The sequence below is a fragment of the Erithacus rubecula genome, assembly GCF_903797595.1.
Source record: "Erithacus rubecula genome assembly, chromosome: 9".
Classification (NCBI taxonomy): Eukaryota; Metazoa; Chordata; class Aves; order Passeriformes; family Muscicapidae; genus Erithacus; species Erithacus rubecula.
This window is the reverse complement of record NC_136660.1, coordinates 15635899-15654408: the sequence shown is the minus strand read 5'-3', so window position 1 is coordinate 15654408 and position 18510 is coordinate 15635899. Positions and strand designations below refer to the sequence as shown.

The 18510-nt window shown below is 47.6% G+C and overlaps 1 protein-coding gene across 4 annotated transcripts in view; it reads right to left on the bottom strand.

The window, feature by feature from the left end:
• Positions 1-2304: 2304 nt before the first annotated feature.
• PDLIM1 (PDZ and LIM domain 1) overlaps positions 2305-18510 on the bottom strand; it is a 43282-nt gene continuing 27076 nt past the window's right edge. Inside the window, exons 4-10 of one of the 4 annotated variants that reach the window (XR_013775164.1) lie at positions 13345-13406; positions 11321-11397; positions 11065-11281; positions 7373-7527; positions 5178-5237; positions 4415-4532; positions 2305-2844 (exon numbers count right to left, since the gene is read on the bottom strand). Coding sequence is in view for 3 of the 4 variants with exons in the window: in XM_079312838.1 (XP_079168964.1) it covers positions 2658-2844; positions 4415-4532; positions 7373-7527; positions 11065-11397; positions 13345-13406 (855 nt within the window). In the remaining variant the exon portion in view is untranslated. Of the gene's footprint in view, positions 2845-4414; positions 4533-5177; positions 5238-7372; positions 7528-11064; positions 11398-13344; positions 13407-13631; positions 13823-18510 lie in introns of all 4 variants that reach the window. The other 3 variants (XM_079312839.1, XM_079312838.1, XM_079312840.1) reach the window with 3 other exon arrangements.

Below are 18510 nucleotides of genomic sequence, written 5' to 3'. Positions count from 1 at the left end.
GCTTTGTGCTGTGCTGCCCACCTTTGTGAGACAGTCCCTCTGGCAGGGTGCTCACCCACTCAAACTGCCCAACATGCTGCACACAGGAACATTTGATGTGTTCTTACATTATTAGTAACTTCTAAAGCAGGAAGTTCAGTGTGGTTGCAGGTCATGAGTGACCCTATTTAATCTATTTTGTTATTGTTGACAGACTGCAGATGCCATTTAACTCCTGAGGACTCTGGATAGTCAGACTACAGTGAACACTGTTGTCAATTTATTTTCTCCTGCATCACAAAAGATAAATACATAACTTTCCTCAGCCAGCCACAGCAGACAGTGATCAAAGTCCTCAGGTAACAAACGTGAACTTCCTCATGTAACCCATTCCCACATAATAAATTGGCTCAACTCTGGTATCCACATTAGAAACCTACACTTTGAGACTACTCCACAAATCTTTTGTAGTCCCTGACTCCTGTGTCAAGCCCCTTGCAGTGGGTTTTCCCAGCTGTGCTGCCAGCCTGGCTGCAGGAGCTCAGGCCCTGCACAAAGCAGGGCTTGTCTCTGTTTGCAGCAAGTGCTGGGTGGGAGGGAAGGGAAATGCCAGGCATGGGCCAGGCTCTTAACACCCCTGCCTCAAAATCAGGAGGTTTTCTGGAATGATTGCTGTTTTGCTGACAAACATTTGTGATTTTGTAGGAAGTGGAAGGCTCAGCCCAGGCTCCAGGGCCAGGACACAGCTCTCCAGATGGCCTCAGCAGGTGGCATTTTCCTGGGGGAGCCCTGGGCCCCCAGCCTGCTGAGAAAGCAGGTGGTGTGGAACAGCCACAATCCCATCGAGGGCAGGAGACTTGGTCCACAATACAGCCAGATCAGTTTGTGCTTTCAGGGTCACTCCTTCACCCCTGCAGCTCTGTGTTTCCCACTACTGCACTGGCTTATTGTACAGTCTCTCCTGCCAACACTGCAGCACAGAGAGCCTTTCCCTGTGGAAGTGTGCTGTGGAGAGAATTAACCTCCAAAAGCAATAGTGAGGGGAGACATCATCCCACCAGGAAAAAAATCCCTCCACTCCACTCTCACCTCCTTAAAGAGCTGCTTGTGTTACTGTCTAGTTTGTGCAGGTGTGTGCTGATGTGTACCAGTGGCCCAGAAAAGCCAGGCTTTTCCCAGGGATGATCCAGAGTTTGCTGGCTGAGCTATGGCTGCCTCGCTTGCTTGCCTCATAGAAGGAGCCAGAGAGGATGAACTAAATTTAGCTGGGTTGGTGAATTAGTCTCCTGCCTGACCTGACCAAAAGTTTCACAGTTTATCTGAACAGTGGGAGGCTTAGAGCCTTGGTGTCAGGTTGGCTTTACCTCAGATGAAGATTAGGTTTGGGGTTGTGGTTCAAGCATGGTTGTTTTGGTTTGGTTTTTTGTTGTTTTTTTTTTTTTTTCTACAATGCAGCTGTGCTGTGGTGTGATTCATTGTGAAGGAGAGGAACACAGGGTGCAGCAATACAGCACTGCTGAACACAGACAGGACTCCAGGGGTCCTCTGCTGGTCACAGAGGGCCTGTGTACAGCTACAAACCCACCCTGCTGATTTCAACCACCAGCAATTCCTTCTAAAGCAAAGATGACACATCTTAGAAACCATTTATTTTTACATGATTAAGAACAGCCACCATCTCATTTAGAGGTGAGAGAAATAACCACTGCAGGGTTGCTCTGTTCTCTACAGAGGTGGATGTTGTGCTCCTCAGGCACCATCAGCCCTTTGCCCAGGGCACAATGGGTGTGTGTCCCCCTCTCCACATCACCCCCCAAGGCACCCTCCAGCAGCTGTGCACAGCAGCAGCACTGGGAGCAGGGTGATGCCTTGGGCTCCCCCCAGGGAGGGGATTGTGGCCACTCAAACCTTCTCCTCTCCTGGATTCCCTGGTTTGCAGCAAGCATCACATGATCATTTTTCTCACAGAGCTCAGTTTGTGACTGTGGGAACAAAGGGGCATCTGTAGTGATGCAGTAGCAGCAAACTGAAGTGTCCAGTCCCATCATCATGAAGTAGTGCTGGCCACAGAGGAGGCAGCTCTCGGCTCCTTGCACTGGGCACAGGCCTCCAGTCTGCCCTGAGGCTTGGCTGTGCCCACCTGCCCCTTGCTGGGTGCCAGCAGCAGCTGCTCACAGCTCAGCTGGCAGAAAAACCAGTATGACTCAACTTTGTAAATCCCTCCCACTATTCTCCAGGATAAACAGCCAAGCACTGGGCACCTCTTCTGCTGCCCAGGGAACCACAATCCAGTACACAAGGAAAACAGCAGAAAGCAGACACTACTGCCTTGTGGATTCACCCCCTTTATTGAAGGCAAACAGATGGCAAATAACTAGAACATAGAAAAGTTGTAATCTGACTTTGGCCTCTGATTTTCCTGTGTGATTGACAGTACAATGAAGGAAAAAAAAATAAATCTGTGTATTAAAGAAAAAAACAGTGAAAAGATGAAAAGAGTATTGAACAATTAGTGACATCTCATGTGAACAGATGGAGGATTAATAATGACAAGGAAATTCAAAGCCATGCCTAACATTCCTTATTGCAAACAACATTCTGCAGGGGGTAGGGATAATGCTCTCCAAGGAAAGTCAGCAGAGGATAAATCATCCCCGCTGGCTTTGTGAGCTGCACGTTTACTTTGGGAAAACAGTGACCACCTCGTAGCCCTCCGGGGGCGTCACCCGCTCCCGCGCGTGCTTCTCGCAGTAGATCTGCTCTTCCACAAAGAAGTGTCCCTTCTGCTTGAGGTTGGTGCCACAGTCGCTGCACACGTAGCACTCGGGGTGGCGCTGCTTGTCCCGGATCTTCACAAACATCCCTCTGGGGAGGAACCAGCACCCTCAGTGCCCAGCACTGTCTCCTCCTCCCCAGCCACCTCCCAGCCAGCCCAGACCCAAACCAGTCCCCAAGGTGAACAATTCTCTTCTGTTCCTGACAAGTCAAAGTATAAGCCCTTCCTCTGGTCAGATGTTAACAGCACTTTTAGAAGCCCAGCATGAGCTGGCATGATAACTCTCCTCTAGAAAGTGTTTCCCAGCATTGACCTATGTGTGTTACACAGGGACAGTCCATCACCTGCGGTAGCAAGAATTACTGTGATGGTATCTTTAGCTGTGGCTGCAGACAGCCCAACAGCATTCAAATGCCCAGGATCAAACAGCAGGCGGTAGCTTGAACACCTGGGGAAGCAAAATCCAGGTACAAGCCAACTGGATGGCAAAACAAATGCAGAAATGCAGGGATGAAGGCTGCACAGCCAGTACTGCCCTTTTGCTAGGGACTGACATGTGGGAGAAGCACAGAGACCAGATACTGTTTTTTATCTCAGACACAGCCTGGGAGCTGCAGTGAACAGATCCAGCCAAATGTGGGCCAGCTCTTCCTGGAAGACTTCACAGCTTAACCTAACAGATGACCAGGAAAACTACAAAAACTACACGAGTTTGTTAACTACCATCAGCCCCAACACAACAATTTTTCAGTATTATTTTGTTCCAGCAGCCATCTCTATTTTCTGTAATTCATTTGTTTCTCTCCAGACCCACCCAGCTTGTTGAATAATGACAGGGCTTGTCTCTGATTCCTATTTTACAGGGTATGGATTGCCTCTGTAATGAATCTGCTGGTCCAGATGCTCCCGGCATGCCAGGACCATGCAATCATAGTGTAGTGGGTCTCAGCAACAATCTCATAGCCTGTGGTGGGCAGCATCTGAAAAATCAGAGTTCTTCCATGACAATGCAGGTTTGGCTACCAGTACTTGACTGCTGTGTAATCAACTGTTAAGTTAAGGGGGCTGCAGGGAAGAATTTGAGGTTGAAAAACTGAGCAACTCAAAGACATGGGTTTTCAATGCTGGATGCCCCATGATACAGCAGCTCTATATCAAACCCAAACCCCAGGTCTGCTGGAGTTGGATTTTATCCACATAAAGACAAAAAAACCAAATGTCTGCATAGTCAGAGTGAAGGTGTGAGATCCTACAGGAGAGTGGGGAGCAGAACACAGCTCTGCAGTCCCCACTGCCTCTGACTATCAAGGCAAGTCTCCATGCCACACGTGGGAGCACTGAGACAGGAAATACACTAAATTCACAGGCCCTGAATGGACAGGTCATAAACAGATTTCAGGTAAGCAAAACACTGCAGAAACACTGGCCTCAAAGTTTGACTTGCTCTGGTTTCCACTATGGGTCTGTAGATGAAACCCAACTCCTGCCTCCCTGCAGGACAACAGCCAAGTTAGTGTTATTAAAGCTGGTGAGAACAAACGTGCCTTGAGTCTCCTGGATGTCCTGGATGTGGGTTAGTGAGGTTGTCTGGGTGCAGTACCCCAGCCCCTGGCACAGGCATGGGTGCTCACCTGCAGCCCCAGGGACAGGCTTACTTACACAATGCCAGTTCCACACTTGTCACACATGGGCAGCTTCTGGGCATTCCCAATTGATGAGGCCACCTTCGTGGTAGGGGCTTTGACACTCCTAAATCCAGATGGCTTGGTGGGGTCTCCTGGGGGTGGAAGGAGAGTGCTTCAGAGCATGTCAGATGCGTGGCTTGAGCCTGTTCCTTCCAAGCAGATGCTCTGCTGGGGGCATGATATTCATTAACCCCAGCTCTGAGGCAGGATTCATGCACAGAAAGTGGGCAGGGATTTAGGAATGTGTGGGGAGGAGGGACACAGCTGAATCTCTGCCCTGGAAATGTGAGGGCTTGAGATGATGGGCAGTCAGATGTAAGTATTTTCTCATCTTAAAAGACCATCAGATTTCAGCTGATGTGTCTCACATGCACAGATGCACAAAGCAAAGCAAAGCCCCAGCCTTGGCAGCACTGGAGTCTGCCTGATGTGTCCTGATCACACACTCAGGGTCAAGCTGATTCCCAGATTCAAGCTCAGAAGGAGGTGGGTGTTCTGCCAGGCTTGGGAGGACTGTCAAAGCCCTTTTCCAGTCTGCTGTCTGCTTTACAGTGAAGTGGTTCTCCCAGGACTCCTGGAAGATTTGGTTAACAAATGCCTTCTTCCAGAGCCCTGGGCCACTGTGGATAACCTTGCACACCCCTGCTGTTGCATAGCATGCTCCAGGTATCTCCCTGATGCAACTCCCCTGGGGCAGGGAATTCCTGCAGGGCCTTTGCAGGAGACATTGTGCTGACCTGGATGCCTAAACCAGCAGTGGATCCTAGATGGAGGATATGAGGCAAGCCTTTAAATATCTGCAGGGAAAAAGGAGCCTTTTATAAAATGACACCAATGATGGGACTAATGTTACCTATATGACTTTTCCAAGGGGTTTTACATCAGTTAGCAAGGGAAGGAGGCTGCTGAGACTCCCATGATATTTCACCAGAAACACCCTGGACACTGAGAGACACTGAGGAAGCCCTTTTGATCAGTGTCAAACCAAGAGCACACTTGCAATGGGCATTCCCAGTGCAACAGGCAGAAAAACATTCCAAAGACACCATGGTGACCAACAATGTCAGGGACTCACCACAGCTCAGGGCAGCATCACTGACAGAAGAGCTAAAGGAAAAAGGAGGGAACTGCCTACCTCAGCTGTGGGGCAGGTGACGCTGCCCTGGCTTGCCTTCAGCTCAGAGATCTGCACCCAGCTCTGTGCAGATGCTGCTCCAGAGGTACAAGCTCCCTAACCCTCCAAACATAGCAAGAGCCACCTGCCCTGCAAGTGACCCTCAGTGGGAAGCAAGTAGCAGCAATCACATTTTCAGACTCTTCCCTGTCACTTCTGTTCACTCCCTTTGCCTCAACCAGCACTTTGCTCTTATCAGCAACATTGACAACACGTTTTTAAGTCTCTCCTAACCAACCACCCACAGGAAACGTGGCCTGTTCCAGCCAGTGGAACACTCTCCATTCTGAGCACAGGCTCAGGTCTCAGAGGACGAGCTGTGGTGCTTGCAAACACCCACCAGGGGCACCTGGCCCAGGCTCCCAGCTGGTGTAAGCCAGAGGTGCTGTCAGCCACACAGCCAGCCATGCCCCAGGGGCCCTGTCCCAGCTTGGCCAGGCTCAAGCTGCCACTCACAAGGCACTGGCTGAGCCAGGCTGGGAGACTGGCCATCCAGAGTGCCATTTATCACATGGAGCTGAGGCAGCACTGTGTGTCTGGTGCTGGAGCTGCAGGCAGGCTGGGCCATGGGCATTATCAGCTCACTGTGGAACAACCACAGCCTATCTGCCCGGGATCAGGCAGGCAAACCTTGTGCCAGAGAATCCCAACAATGCTGCAAATCTTCAAAGAAAGATAAAACAGAGAGGCTTTTTTGCTTCTTATCTTCTTCACCACTACTAAGCCCAGGGGAGGACCTTGGCTTCGGGAGAAGTAGGGGCTACTCCTTCCATGCAGGAGCTGAACCCTGAGGGCAAGCTGCAAACACTCAGCATTTAAAAGACTCTTTCAGGTAGGTATTTTAACAGCATATTAAAGACTTAGTGATCCTGGTTTCTTTCTTCCTACAGCTTCTTCATTTCCTTAATTTTGCTGTTTCCCTACAGATCCCTCAGACCCACCAGCACTTAGCTGATCTGTTTCTCTTTGTGGTGAATATCTCAGCACCAGGCTTTTTTTGGATTAAACTGAACATACCACTGCCAAGCTAATAACACAAAAGACTGGCCTAAGCACAAAAAAAAAGGTCATTCTTGGAATTCTTTTCTCATTCATTTGTTTATTTTATTTAATTTAAGGGGAGAAGAGAGCACGATTTAGCTCCCAAATAAATTAATCAGCTTTTTTATCTTAAACTCTATAGCTCTGAATTGTGCAAGTCCAGATGTCAGATCAAGAATGCCAAGAAGAGCAAATTTTCATAGGTTAAAAGCTATGAACTGCTCAATGTAATCCAGCTTCTATATTTTTACATTCAGCTGCAGAAGGGAATACTTTTTCTTGTGTAGGGGGATGGAGTTCAGATGCACATGGACTCACTGAAGACCACTATCTTGTCATACCATCCAAAATCTTGAATCTAAGATGGTATTTAATCAGTGAATACTGTCTTAAAGGGGGCAACACTTTAGAAACTGTAGGAGGCTTTGTAACTTCAAAAATTCCTTTCTGATAACTAAATGTTGCAAGAGTTTATTTCTGGAGCACTCACTCAATGATTAAGCAATAATATGGGTCCACAGACACTGAAACTAATCAGCGAGAGAATATAAAGGAATCAAATTAGTAACAGAGTCTGTAGGTTTCTGTAGAAGCCACCTACACATACTACCTTGAACAATCAACAGCTAAATGGAAAATAAAGTTTTAAATGTTACTCAGCCCAAAGTACAGCAGAGGGAAGAGCACACTCAGATCAGATGTGCAGCAAGTACTCACCTTTCTCCTCAGACTCCAAGATCTCTTGCAACACAAGAAACGAAGCAGACTGTCTGGGTGGCTCATTTGACTCCTGATTCTCCTGCAGCATCTTGTAAACTTCAGATTGTTTGTCTATGGCAATGTTGCCTGGGGCCTGGTTATGCTGATCTAAACTGAGGAAGGAACAGAGAATCCTCTTGTTAAACAGCAAAACTTTCCTGATGCATCATATGGCTGAAGAATGAACGTGCAGAGCACAGGCACAACAGGAGGCCACAAACACGGAGGTGCTCAGGTGGAACTGGCACTCTGGGCTGTCAGCAGCTGCTCACCATTGCCAGGGCTCTCCCTGCTCCACAATTACCACAAATACACTCCAGCAACTAAAATTTTCTGCCCAGGAAATCACAGCTCTGTTAATAGGAAAATAAAGACTTCATATGCTGATATGGGAATGCCATGTGGTAGCTATGCCATCCACACATGTTCCTTGCATGCATAAACTACCTTACACTCCTATCTTATACCACTGTGAATCTCAAACTAAGTAGAAAAAATCTTTGCAAGTACCCTATTAATTGCTTGGAAATGCCACCTTCACAAAGCAACAGCTGTAGGATCTAACTAGAAGATTTTCTGATTGGCAATAATTTAGTCTGGTTTTCCAGTGAGTGTTACTATTTCCATTCTCTAGGTGCAGGCTCTGAGCCACAGCCCACTTACAGTATTTTACTAAGGTTAATGAGCAGGTCAAGGGCAGAGATTTCTGCCAGCTAAGGCTAAGCCCAAGCCCTCAGTGCAGCTGCCCTGAGGTGCTGCTGCCAGCCCTGATGTCATGAAGGACTTGCATCCTCCCCTTAGAGCCCAGGGTGCTTCAGGGACAGCTTTTCACAGTGCAAGGGCTTGGAAAAGGTGGTTAGTGTGCCACTCAAAGGGTCTTTGGGGATAAAAAATGAGTCTGGAGGCAGTACCTAGGCTTAAACTGCAGGAGGATATTTAGAATATCCCTTGGGAAAAGCTTTCCAATATGTATATTGACACTGAAATACCAGAGGAGATTGTTGTGGACAGGTGAGAAACCTCCAAACTACAGGATTTTAAAATAGTTTGGACAAATAACACAGTGGGGATTATTTAAATCAGTGGTTTAAATTGCCAAATGCTGGACTCAAGGACACAGAAGTTCCTGCCTGTAGCTGCAGTAAAAGATATGATAAAATAAATAGCTGACAAATCTCCTCTGATAGCCCAATTCTATAATGTAGTCTTATAAATGTAAATGGTCTGTTCGGTTTCACCATTCTTGCACTCTGTGATTGCATGAGAAGCACATAAACATCCTGAGGTTCCAACTAAATTGCAGAGGGAAATATTTTTCTTGAGGAGGCAACTGCATACTTTCCATGCCAATGACCGATGGAGACATTTTGGAGTTACTCTACATAATAAACTCTTCAAGCATCAGAAGTTAAATCATCACGTGAGTTATAAAATGTTATTTCCATAAAAAGAATTTCATAAAATGTTTCCATCTTCAGCAATTTTCAGTGGAGCAAGAACCACATTAGACATGCAAACAGTTGAACTTTTGAAGCCTGAATCTCAGTCACTGAAGTTCCTTACCCAAAATAATTATGTGCCCCCTATTAGACAGAAGATGTCCCATGCTCCACATTACATTAATCTCATGTAAACTCATATACTCCCACTGCTCTATCCACCCATAAAAACATTATGTAAGAAGCCTTTCATTGCAGTTTGCATACTAAAAATGTTTCAATAACATGCATTCAAAAAGCAGAGACTGAATCATCTTAAAAAGCCATCACATTTCAACCATGCATTGTGGCAGTGTGAAACACATATCAGCTCTCCCACATATGCACCACTTGCATATACAAGACATCCAAAAGGCCATGAAAAAACATCAAACACAGATTTGTACCAGCAGAGTAAAATACCTCAAACTGTCAGGGCAGAAGGCTATGCTGCTTAAATTAAAAAAACATCTCCAAAAAGCATGAGTATCTTTTGAAAGGGCAAGGCACAGGCATAGAAATCGTATCTGCAAGATACTGAATCTCTGCATGCCAGCTGATTTTTGGCACCTCCTGTTACACAGGTACTTTATCTGCAGCAATCACCAGCAACTGCTGTCCTTTTCCATGCACACAAATTCCCTCAAGCAGAAACTTTGTAGGGAACAACCCCAACAGCATTTATCAGGTCTCAGACTTACACAACCATTACTGGATCTCATTGTTGCTACCATGGGCAACTTGCAACACTGACTGACTAATACTGGATCACTGAGCCTTAAATATTAGCAAGAAGATGGTAATAAAAACTATAGCAACAGCCTTGAACAGAATCTTCAAAAAGCACAGTTTATTTTTTAATAATGATATTTCATTATTTTATGCCAGCCAATTTTGCAAAGCTTACAAGCCTACAGGAAGGTCCAGTGCTGGAGCACTTCCTTTTGCCATTAAAGAGCTGCTGATTTCTGGGGCTCCTTTGTGAGCACTATCAGCTCTCCAGGCCAGCACAGAGAGCTGGCATGTGACCACTTCTGGTGTGCATGTACTGACTTACAGCAGCTAACTGCACTGAGGAACAAGGCAGGAGTAAATCAGCCTCCCATCACCTCGTGGCTCCAGGCACATGGCAAAGCCTGGCTGTGTGCATCCAGGGCTGAGGACATCAGCTTTTCTGCTTTGAAGTAGATGGTTCCCAGAAGGGAACTGTAAGCAGTCTAGGAGCCATGAGATCTGGCTGTGTCCTTTTCTGTCCCATGGAAGCCCTGGGATTGATCACTGTCCTGGGCCACATGTCACACAGCTGCAAACTGCTTGGTCACATAGCAGAAGACTCACAACTCATCCTTGACTAGACTGCTCCTCCAAGACAGATAAATGTGCTTTCTGTTTCACCTGTCCTGACACTAAAGGCCTCCCTGCAAAACCCAGGGGCTGTCAGAGGCACAGGCCAGGCTGCTTCCAAGTACCACAAGGAAGACATCAAACAGCACCCAGGCCTTGTGATGCTGAGGCTCACCGCAGGTCCTGCAGACCTCAGAGCATGCTGAGCATCCTCCACTCCTTTGGCAGAGGTAGCCTGTGCTGCAGCAACCTCTGCAGACCAGCAGACAGGGATGGGAACACAGACTGTCCCTCCCTGTGCCTGGTGTCTGCTAGGCTGCTCCAAACTCCTGGGGGTTGTCAGCCAGAGCTGGAGAGAGTGGGTACCTGCTTCAGCCTGAAATGAAACATGCTCACACACCCACAGCCAATGAAACAAAAGAACAAACACTGCCAGCATCTGTCAGTCACAAACAACAAAAGCCATTTCAAGTGCAGGAAAAATATCAGCTTTCAGAATAAAGCACTCTCCTACCCTCAGCAAACCCATCTGCTGCAGGTGGCTCCTCCAGAAAAGCCAACAGCCCTGACAGGTCCTGCTGTGTGGGTGTGCAGGGGGCAATGGACATACTGACACACTAAAGACATGTTTTGGTGTTTCCCATGGTGTTGGGCACAGACACAAGGCACAGTAAGCTCCTGTGAAGAGTCATGCACTAACACTGGAAGGGTGAAATGTAAATGCTGTTTTCTTGTGACCGGACAATGCTATGAGCCACGGACAGGGACGAGGGACTCGTGGACACCAAGATGCAGATGAGCAGATGTGCTGAGCTGGCTGCAGGTTACCTGGGGAAATCAGGGCTAACAGAAGAGATTTGCCCCTGCAGGGTGTCCATGATGTTGCTCTGCGAATAGAGCTGCAGGGGAGAATTGAACTGCACGTGCAGCACTTTGAGTCCCGGCACCTCCACTTCCACAGGGCTGTTGGGGCAGACCTGTGCTGCGTGCTTCAGCTGCTGGGGCCCCACTCGGAGCTGGCCGGGGCTGCAGGAGGGGCTGGGGCTGCGGGAGGGGCTGTGGCTGCAGGAGGAGGGGCTGTGGCCGCGCCGCAGCCCGGAGCTCTGCAGAGGGTCATACACGGAGGCCACGGGAGCCTGCAGCGCACCCGGCCACGCGCGGCTGCCAGCCCACACGGAGTGGGGGTTTGGGGTTTGTTTGGGGTTTGCATTGCCAAATCGAGGGGAAAATGCACAGGAGGAAGAAAGGAAAGAAGAAAGAAATTAATGAAGGACAAAGCTAAATACTTCAAGTCATCAAGCAGCTGCAGTATACTGTCTGAAAGACACACCATTGAATACACAACTTTATAGGCCTCTGGCTAATGCTGCACCTCTGGTCTCACACTCCAGGTGTGTCCACACAAAAACTAAAAAGCACTCCACTGACAAACAAATACATGGGGTATAAAGGAAATGAAGAAGTGGCAGCAGGGGTTTCATTATACACTAACTCCCTGCATATACACTTGTGGTTCCATTGTCCAGACAAGGAATGCCATCTTCACTGCTGCTCTTCTCAAAGCTAGCCTTGGCATCCCACTGAGCAGTGATCTCACCTCACAACCCAAATCAGATTTGCTCAGCAGTGGGGCTTCTCTGCACCCACCTGCTTTGTGACATCAAATCCAGTGAAGATATTTGCTTTTATTTCTGTATGTCCTACAGCCCTGCATTTATATGACACACCCTGTAAGGATGAAGCAGATACTAAGTCTCCAGTCACATCATCATGTGCAGTGGCAGGATCAAGTGCTGGGTTCAGAGTCCGTATATCTGCAGGGTGCAGAATGGGGATGCAGATAAATGTCAGGTAAACCTAGAGCAAAGTCAGGCATGTACCAAATAACTCAGCAAAACAGATGGGCAGGAATTTAAAGGCAGCTGGAAGGGTGCATGAAGGGAGAACCTAGATATCCTGTGCTTATGCACCGGGGAGACTACAGTGGGTTTTTAACAGCAGGCTGAGGTCCCTGGCTCTCACTCAAACCCAGCAGTAATTCATTTGCTTTTGATGACTCTAAACAAAAACACTTTAGCATCAAAGCCTCATTCACACTTTTCCCAGCATTCCTTTGCAACTTGTGTTTCAGCAAGGAAAAGATGAAAGAGATGCCATGTATCCAAGATGGAGCAGGGCTGGCAGTGGATGTTCCTGCTAGGAGGAGCAGAGTGAGCTACAGCCCTAGCAGGAACCCACCTCTATGCTGGTCTCTGTAAGAGAAAGGGATCAGCTGCAATTTTCCAGCCAAATCTACTTGGCTTCCAGGGAACACTCTCCCATGGAGGGGATGCCAGACTAGACCAGGGATGGTATCTCACTGCCAGATGGTCCCATCAGGTTAATGCAAAGTCAGATTTTCCTTGCCTTGCTCTGCTTTTGCCCAGCCCCTGAATGAGGCTGCTGAGTCTACCAGAAGAAAATGAACAATCTGCCACCTCATCTGCCAGCTGCAGCACTGTAATGGCCTGGAAAGGACCATGACTGGGCTGCCACTGCAAGGAGCAGCAAGTTGTCAGGCTTGTGTTAAACCACAATCAGGTCTTGCACCCTGCAATAGCAGAGGCTGAAGTTACTTTTGCCTCCCCAGCAATTTAGTCAAGTATTACTTAAAGCACTGGTCTTCCAGTTATTTTATAATAATAAGCATTCTAGGCAGTTTGAGACTTAGAGCAGCTATGCAATCTGACCATCACAGCCAGAAAACTTCCAGATAGCTCCTGGTTTATAACCTCCGATGCAAAAAACAGGAACTTCAAAAATCCAGGATAAAATAAAATAACTCAATTGCAAACACAAAAATGAATACACCCTTTTAAGTTTGGGACCCTTTGCAATCTCATACATCAAAGCCCTCACACAGGAATAAATGTTTCAGCTAGTTTTTAAAACTCCTGTGAAAAGCGAAGTTTGATAATAAAACACAGAAATATCCAAACTGAGGCAGAGCCTGTCTGTGAGTCCCAGGCCAGCTGGGAACAGGGATGGGTGTGCTTCCTGCCCAGCATGGCAGCGAAGCCAGCACAAACCCCTAGCTTTAGGAATTGCTTGTAACAAGCTGTCAGGCACCTGTTCAGACCAGCAGGCTGGCAGGTCATGCTGAACGCACGAGGAAACTGCGTCGGTCTCTGCTGAACAAAGAAACACAACAGTGTTAATTTCACATCTGCACCTCACAAAACGCTCCCCATCCTCCAAGCCCTGGCCCTGGGAACAACATCCGCGCTTGTGCCTCTTCTGCTTCTGTTGTCCTGAAAGAAAGCTTTCCTTGTTAACAGCCTGGTAGCTCTGCAGTGAACTCGTGTCTCCTGAACGTTTCCCTGGAGGCACGGGAGGGAGGGGAGGGAGGTACTTACGGCCTGCTGGGCTCCAGGGCCCCGGGCGATGCTTTTGTCTCCACCGCGCTGTTGAAGGTCTGGATGTTCTCTGAGGAGTAGAGGCCTGCCGGGCTGTTGTACTGAGCAGTGATCACCCTGGGGGCAGAAGCTGTGGCAGCAGTGAAGGGCACTGCACTCCGATTGTGTGCACTTCCTATGTGCCTTATTTCCTGCATGCAAAGGAGCAGAGGCAACAATCAGAGGTGCTCAGGCATGCAGGTGGATGTGACACAGCAACCCCACAGCCACTGCAGGGGTGGCCTTCATGTGTGGTCTCAGTTGTGGAGCAGGTGACCACAACCACCAAAGCAAGTGAGCATCCTCCACGTGGCATGATAGCTTCAGGACATTGCAGTGTTGACATACTGGTAACATAAGAGCTCAAAAACACTATCAGAGCTATTAGCTCAAGGTGCCACACACCTAGGAGCTCCTGCAAGCCTACAGTAAGCTACAGGACCAACTTTATCATGCAAGGCTACAGATTTGAAACATTCCTTGCAATTCCCGACAGCAGGTTTGATTTGATTTGATGGAAAAGCGAACATGAGGGGCAGAAAGAAGAGCCCCTCAATGACACCTGAAAGTTTGGCTTCCTTTAGATAAGACAACCCAAAAAGAAGGGATTTGTCCTTACTACAAGTGCACTGTTCCTTCAGCTAAGACTGGGGTTCACAGTTGTATTTGATGAACAACTTTGAAATTTATGGACAAGATCCACAACAAAGGCGTGAAGATGACCATTGTTAATACAAAAGATTCTCCACAGGCAGTGACAGCTAACTTTCAGCAATTTTTCAGTGTCAGAAGTAATATTACCCAGTAGTTCTGGGTTTGCTGCAAACTGGAGGCTTCCAGAAGTACTAGTGTATACTTAGAAATGCAGGTGACAATCTAATAAGAAAAGGGACAAATCAAAGTTAAATAAGACTCGAGCTAAGACTTTTCTTAATCACAGGCAGTGCTAAGAAAAATGAGGACACTTCTAAGACCTATCCCAGTTTGATAGGCTGGGAATTAGCAGCCTTATGGCAGAGATAACAACATCCAGGGTTTAATTCTCCCCAGAAAAGATGCTTGACCAAAGCAAGAAGAAAGTATAATTGGGCCTCACTAGAGCAGATACAAGAAATCACTAACAGCCACAGAGGTGGCTGAGATATCAAGGGCTAAGAGATGGCACCAAAACACGATTTTTGAAATGTTTCAGCCAGAGATTGGGCAAGGCTTCAATACAGGGCTAACAGCCAATGGCACAGGATGAAAGGGGGTACTTCCCAGCATGCTGGGCCCATGGGTCTCAGCTCTAACTAACACAACTAGTTTCCACTCCTACTCTAAACAGGCACTGACTTCCTATAGCAGTGATGTGAGCTTTTACTGCCCTACAAACATCTCACAGCATTGGTTTGATAGAGATACAGTTACAAGACAAACACTCATTAGAAAAAAGTATGACTTAAATCCCCTGCAGATTTTTCTTTAAATCTTTAAATCACATTTTTGTCTCCAAACTTCCTTAGGCAGCTGGCTAGCCTTCCCAGACTGACAGATGGGAGTCATCTCTCTTCACGGCGTTTGAATGCTATTTATGGCATCAAGCAGAGCAGAGAATCCCTTGGAGAAGAGTGGAGTGGATCCAACGTCCTCATGAGTTACAAGTCATTTGAAATCAGTGGGGTAGCTCAAGATGTTCAGGTGTGGAGTGATGAGGCTGTTCTCCCACAGTTTTCTGGCCAATATGTATGGATGTCAGCCATGAAGCTTTCCCACGTATCAAAGGAAAAACGACCCTGGAGTAATTAGCTAATCTCCCTTTGTGGCAATCTCATTCCAACCACATAACAGGACTTGTGAAAATAGTCTTTCCCATGGCAAAAATGTGGATTTTAGCAAAAAAAAAAATCACTTTAGCCTGTATATCAAACCACGGGGAACAGTTATATCAGCACTAAATACATGTGGTAGCCCACCATTCAGAGGCCATGAGTGGGAGAGGGTTACAGATGTGCACATAAATAGTTGGTTTCATGAAAGACTGTGGCAGAAGGTTTAGGCTAAGGGGGTTCTAATCTTAGGTCAAATAGGCTCCAAGTTGAAGTCACACGACACATTGAGGAAACATTTAAGTATTAACCAAGAATTAAAGAAAGGGAAGTAATTTACAGTTTAGTTGGGTTTTTTAAACTCTGGTTTCCTAAGAAAGTAAGGTGTCTCAATTACATACCCAACATGCACATGGGCACGTTAAATCTTTGAATGTGTCAGCCAGGCCGAATTCAGTGTGACAGTGATGGAGGCCTCAAGGATCCTTATCTTCCTGCAAGTGTTGAGAAAACAGGGCAGCTACATGGAGAAGAAAGACTGGTATCCCACTAGTGCCTTGACTCTAAGAACTGCAACACACACCCCAGCATAAAATCCGTGTAGGAGCTTTTGTCCTACTTTTGGCCACCAGGTAGGTTTTCTGCTGTGCAGTAACACCCAGATTGTAAGTCAAGCTTTCAAAAGTGCTAGGACATCTCCAGGAGCTCTCAGGTGTACAGAGGTCAGTGACTATAAGGGAGTTTATAATAGTTAAATAGAGAAATTGGTGCAAAACCTGGTGTCTGAAGATTAGAAAAATGCAATCTGGAGAACAGCACAGAAGGTGAATAACCCAAGATTGTACAGACAAGTATTACAAGAGCAGTAGCATTAAAAAGGGCATTTGGATAATCTGAATTCTCCAGCATTTTCTGTTACACCATGCTGTTCTTTCTGCTCGAGCTGTGGAAGGAATTTGCAAAGAACAAGTGCCTTCATGATCCCAAGATCAAAAGATAATGTGTTCTCACTGTCAAATATATTTATCTAGGGATTTTCCAGAACTGCCAACCTAGGTCCTGTGCAGTGCAGCAGTTTTGTTAAAGCCCCAGCTCCTGGAATCATGTTTATGTGACAGTCTCTCACTTAATACTGGAAAAAAAAAAATCAGAGAAGTGACACTCCCAAAAACCTGTCCACTAGCAGGCAACTGGAAAATGTTAGTGCAAAAACTCAGCTACATTGTGCATACGTGTAGGGACAGCACCTGGGTTACATATTTGAGATGCCTAGGGTTTGCAGTATCTCTGAGGCTGTGGCAATCCCAGGACCAACACAAGGAAAAGGGGTCAAATAGCATTAAACAGCATCCCTGGCTGGAGCACAGACTGCAAGAGCAGTAAGCAATGATCTGTTTGCAGAGGAAGAACTGGCAGCCAGCTAAAAGGACATGATCTTATCCAGTCAGGACATGACCTGCTCTTTCTCTGAGACTAGTACAGAGGAGTGTGATTAATGTTAGATCTCTCCAGAGACACCTTCTGTTGGCACCTGCAGGCAGAACTTGAAGCACTTGCCTCACTCTCCCTGCAAGCTGTGGCACTACCTCAGTCCCCTTCCACCAGCCCTGTCAGCAGCAAGCAGGGATACCAGCAGTGGTTATTTTGGTCTGAAGCTGGCATATGGAAGCTTCCAAGCTACCAGGCAGGATATTCAAGAGCATATTTTACAACTATAAACTGATACCATGGTAGTTAAATGGCTTTGTCTGCACAGACATTCATGTCTACCTTGCTCTCCTCCTTTCTTTGCAGGGGTTTGGTTTCCAGAGGGCCCAGCAGAGTGACTAGACCAAGCTAAACTAAATTAGCAACTGCACAGACTTCTCTGCCAGCTGCTTCTGAACTCTCACTTCACTTTGAAATTGAAGTGATTCCTTCGAGAGCCCCTTCCCTATCTGAATCGATCCCCTCTGTAAGAACAAGCTCCAAGTGGTTTTGGAGCACAACCTCACGTGCTCCTGCTGCAAATGTCCCCATCTCACAGAAAAAAGCTATTTTTCAATCCCAAGGACAAACAACCCTAGCTTCAGGTCAGACATGTACAGCTCTGCCAGGTGAGTTTTCTGGGTGCTGGCTGTTCATGGCAGTAGCCCTCTCCAGAGGCAGGTGGGACACAGCCAGGTGCTGCAGCACAGCACTTCCAGCTGGGTGCAAAGGGAGTCCCACTGTCACCATACAGCCTGCCCAGCACAGAGCTGCCAGCAAAGGTGCCAGGCTGTGAGGAGGGGGAAAACATCCTTGTGCCAGGGCAGGAAGCAGATCAGCATTTCCTACTGCACCAGCTGCAGGCTGCGTCATGGGGAGTTATCTGGGAAAACAATGGCTCCTTCCTCCCTCTCCAACGAGGCCATCCTCCGTGACACTGACGTCCAGGCTGTGAAATCTCCACAGCTACATCAGCTGTCACTTCTGTGTCTGGGGCCAGCCAGTGCCTTGTGGCATGGGTGTCTGCTTCCTCCTCACCAACACTGGACCTGTTTGTTTGGGAATGGGGGTGTGCAGCTCCAGGGAAGTTCCCAGCTGCCAGTGAAGCAGCGACACAGCCAGCCCAGGATGAGCTGACAGCCACTCCTATCAGCTGAGCTGGGACTCATCCTACACACCAGTGGCACAAAGCCATCTGGACACCTCCATGGCCTCCTGCCCTGGAGCAGGTTGGGAGCAGACCGGGGTCAGGGTGGGCTCTCGGGTCCTTCCACCCTGCAGTGACGTGGCCAAGGTCATCCTGTGCAAGGCCTCTACTGACCTCACCACCACCAGAAACAGGAAAAGTCTGGAGGCTTTCTGTACTCACTAAATAAACTAGCCAAGATGTGAGGAGTCAAACAGCCTCTCCTGTTAAGTGGGGTTTTCCTCTCCCCATGACTGGCCTGAAGGCATTCAGCTGGGCTAGGCCCTCATAGCTGCTGGCTAATGCCCTGCTGCCATGGCACCTAGAGCATCCTCACTCCCCTGCCTGCCCCTGCGCCTTCCCAGGCTAACTCTGCAGT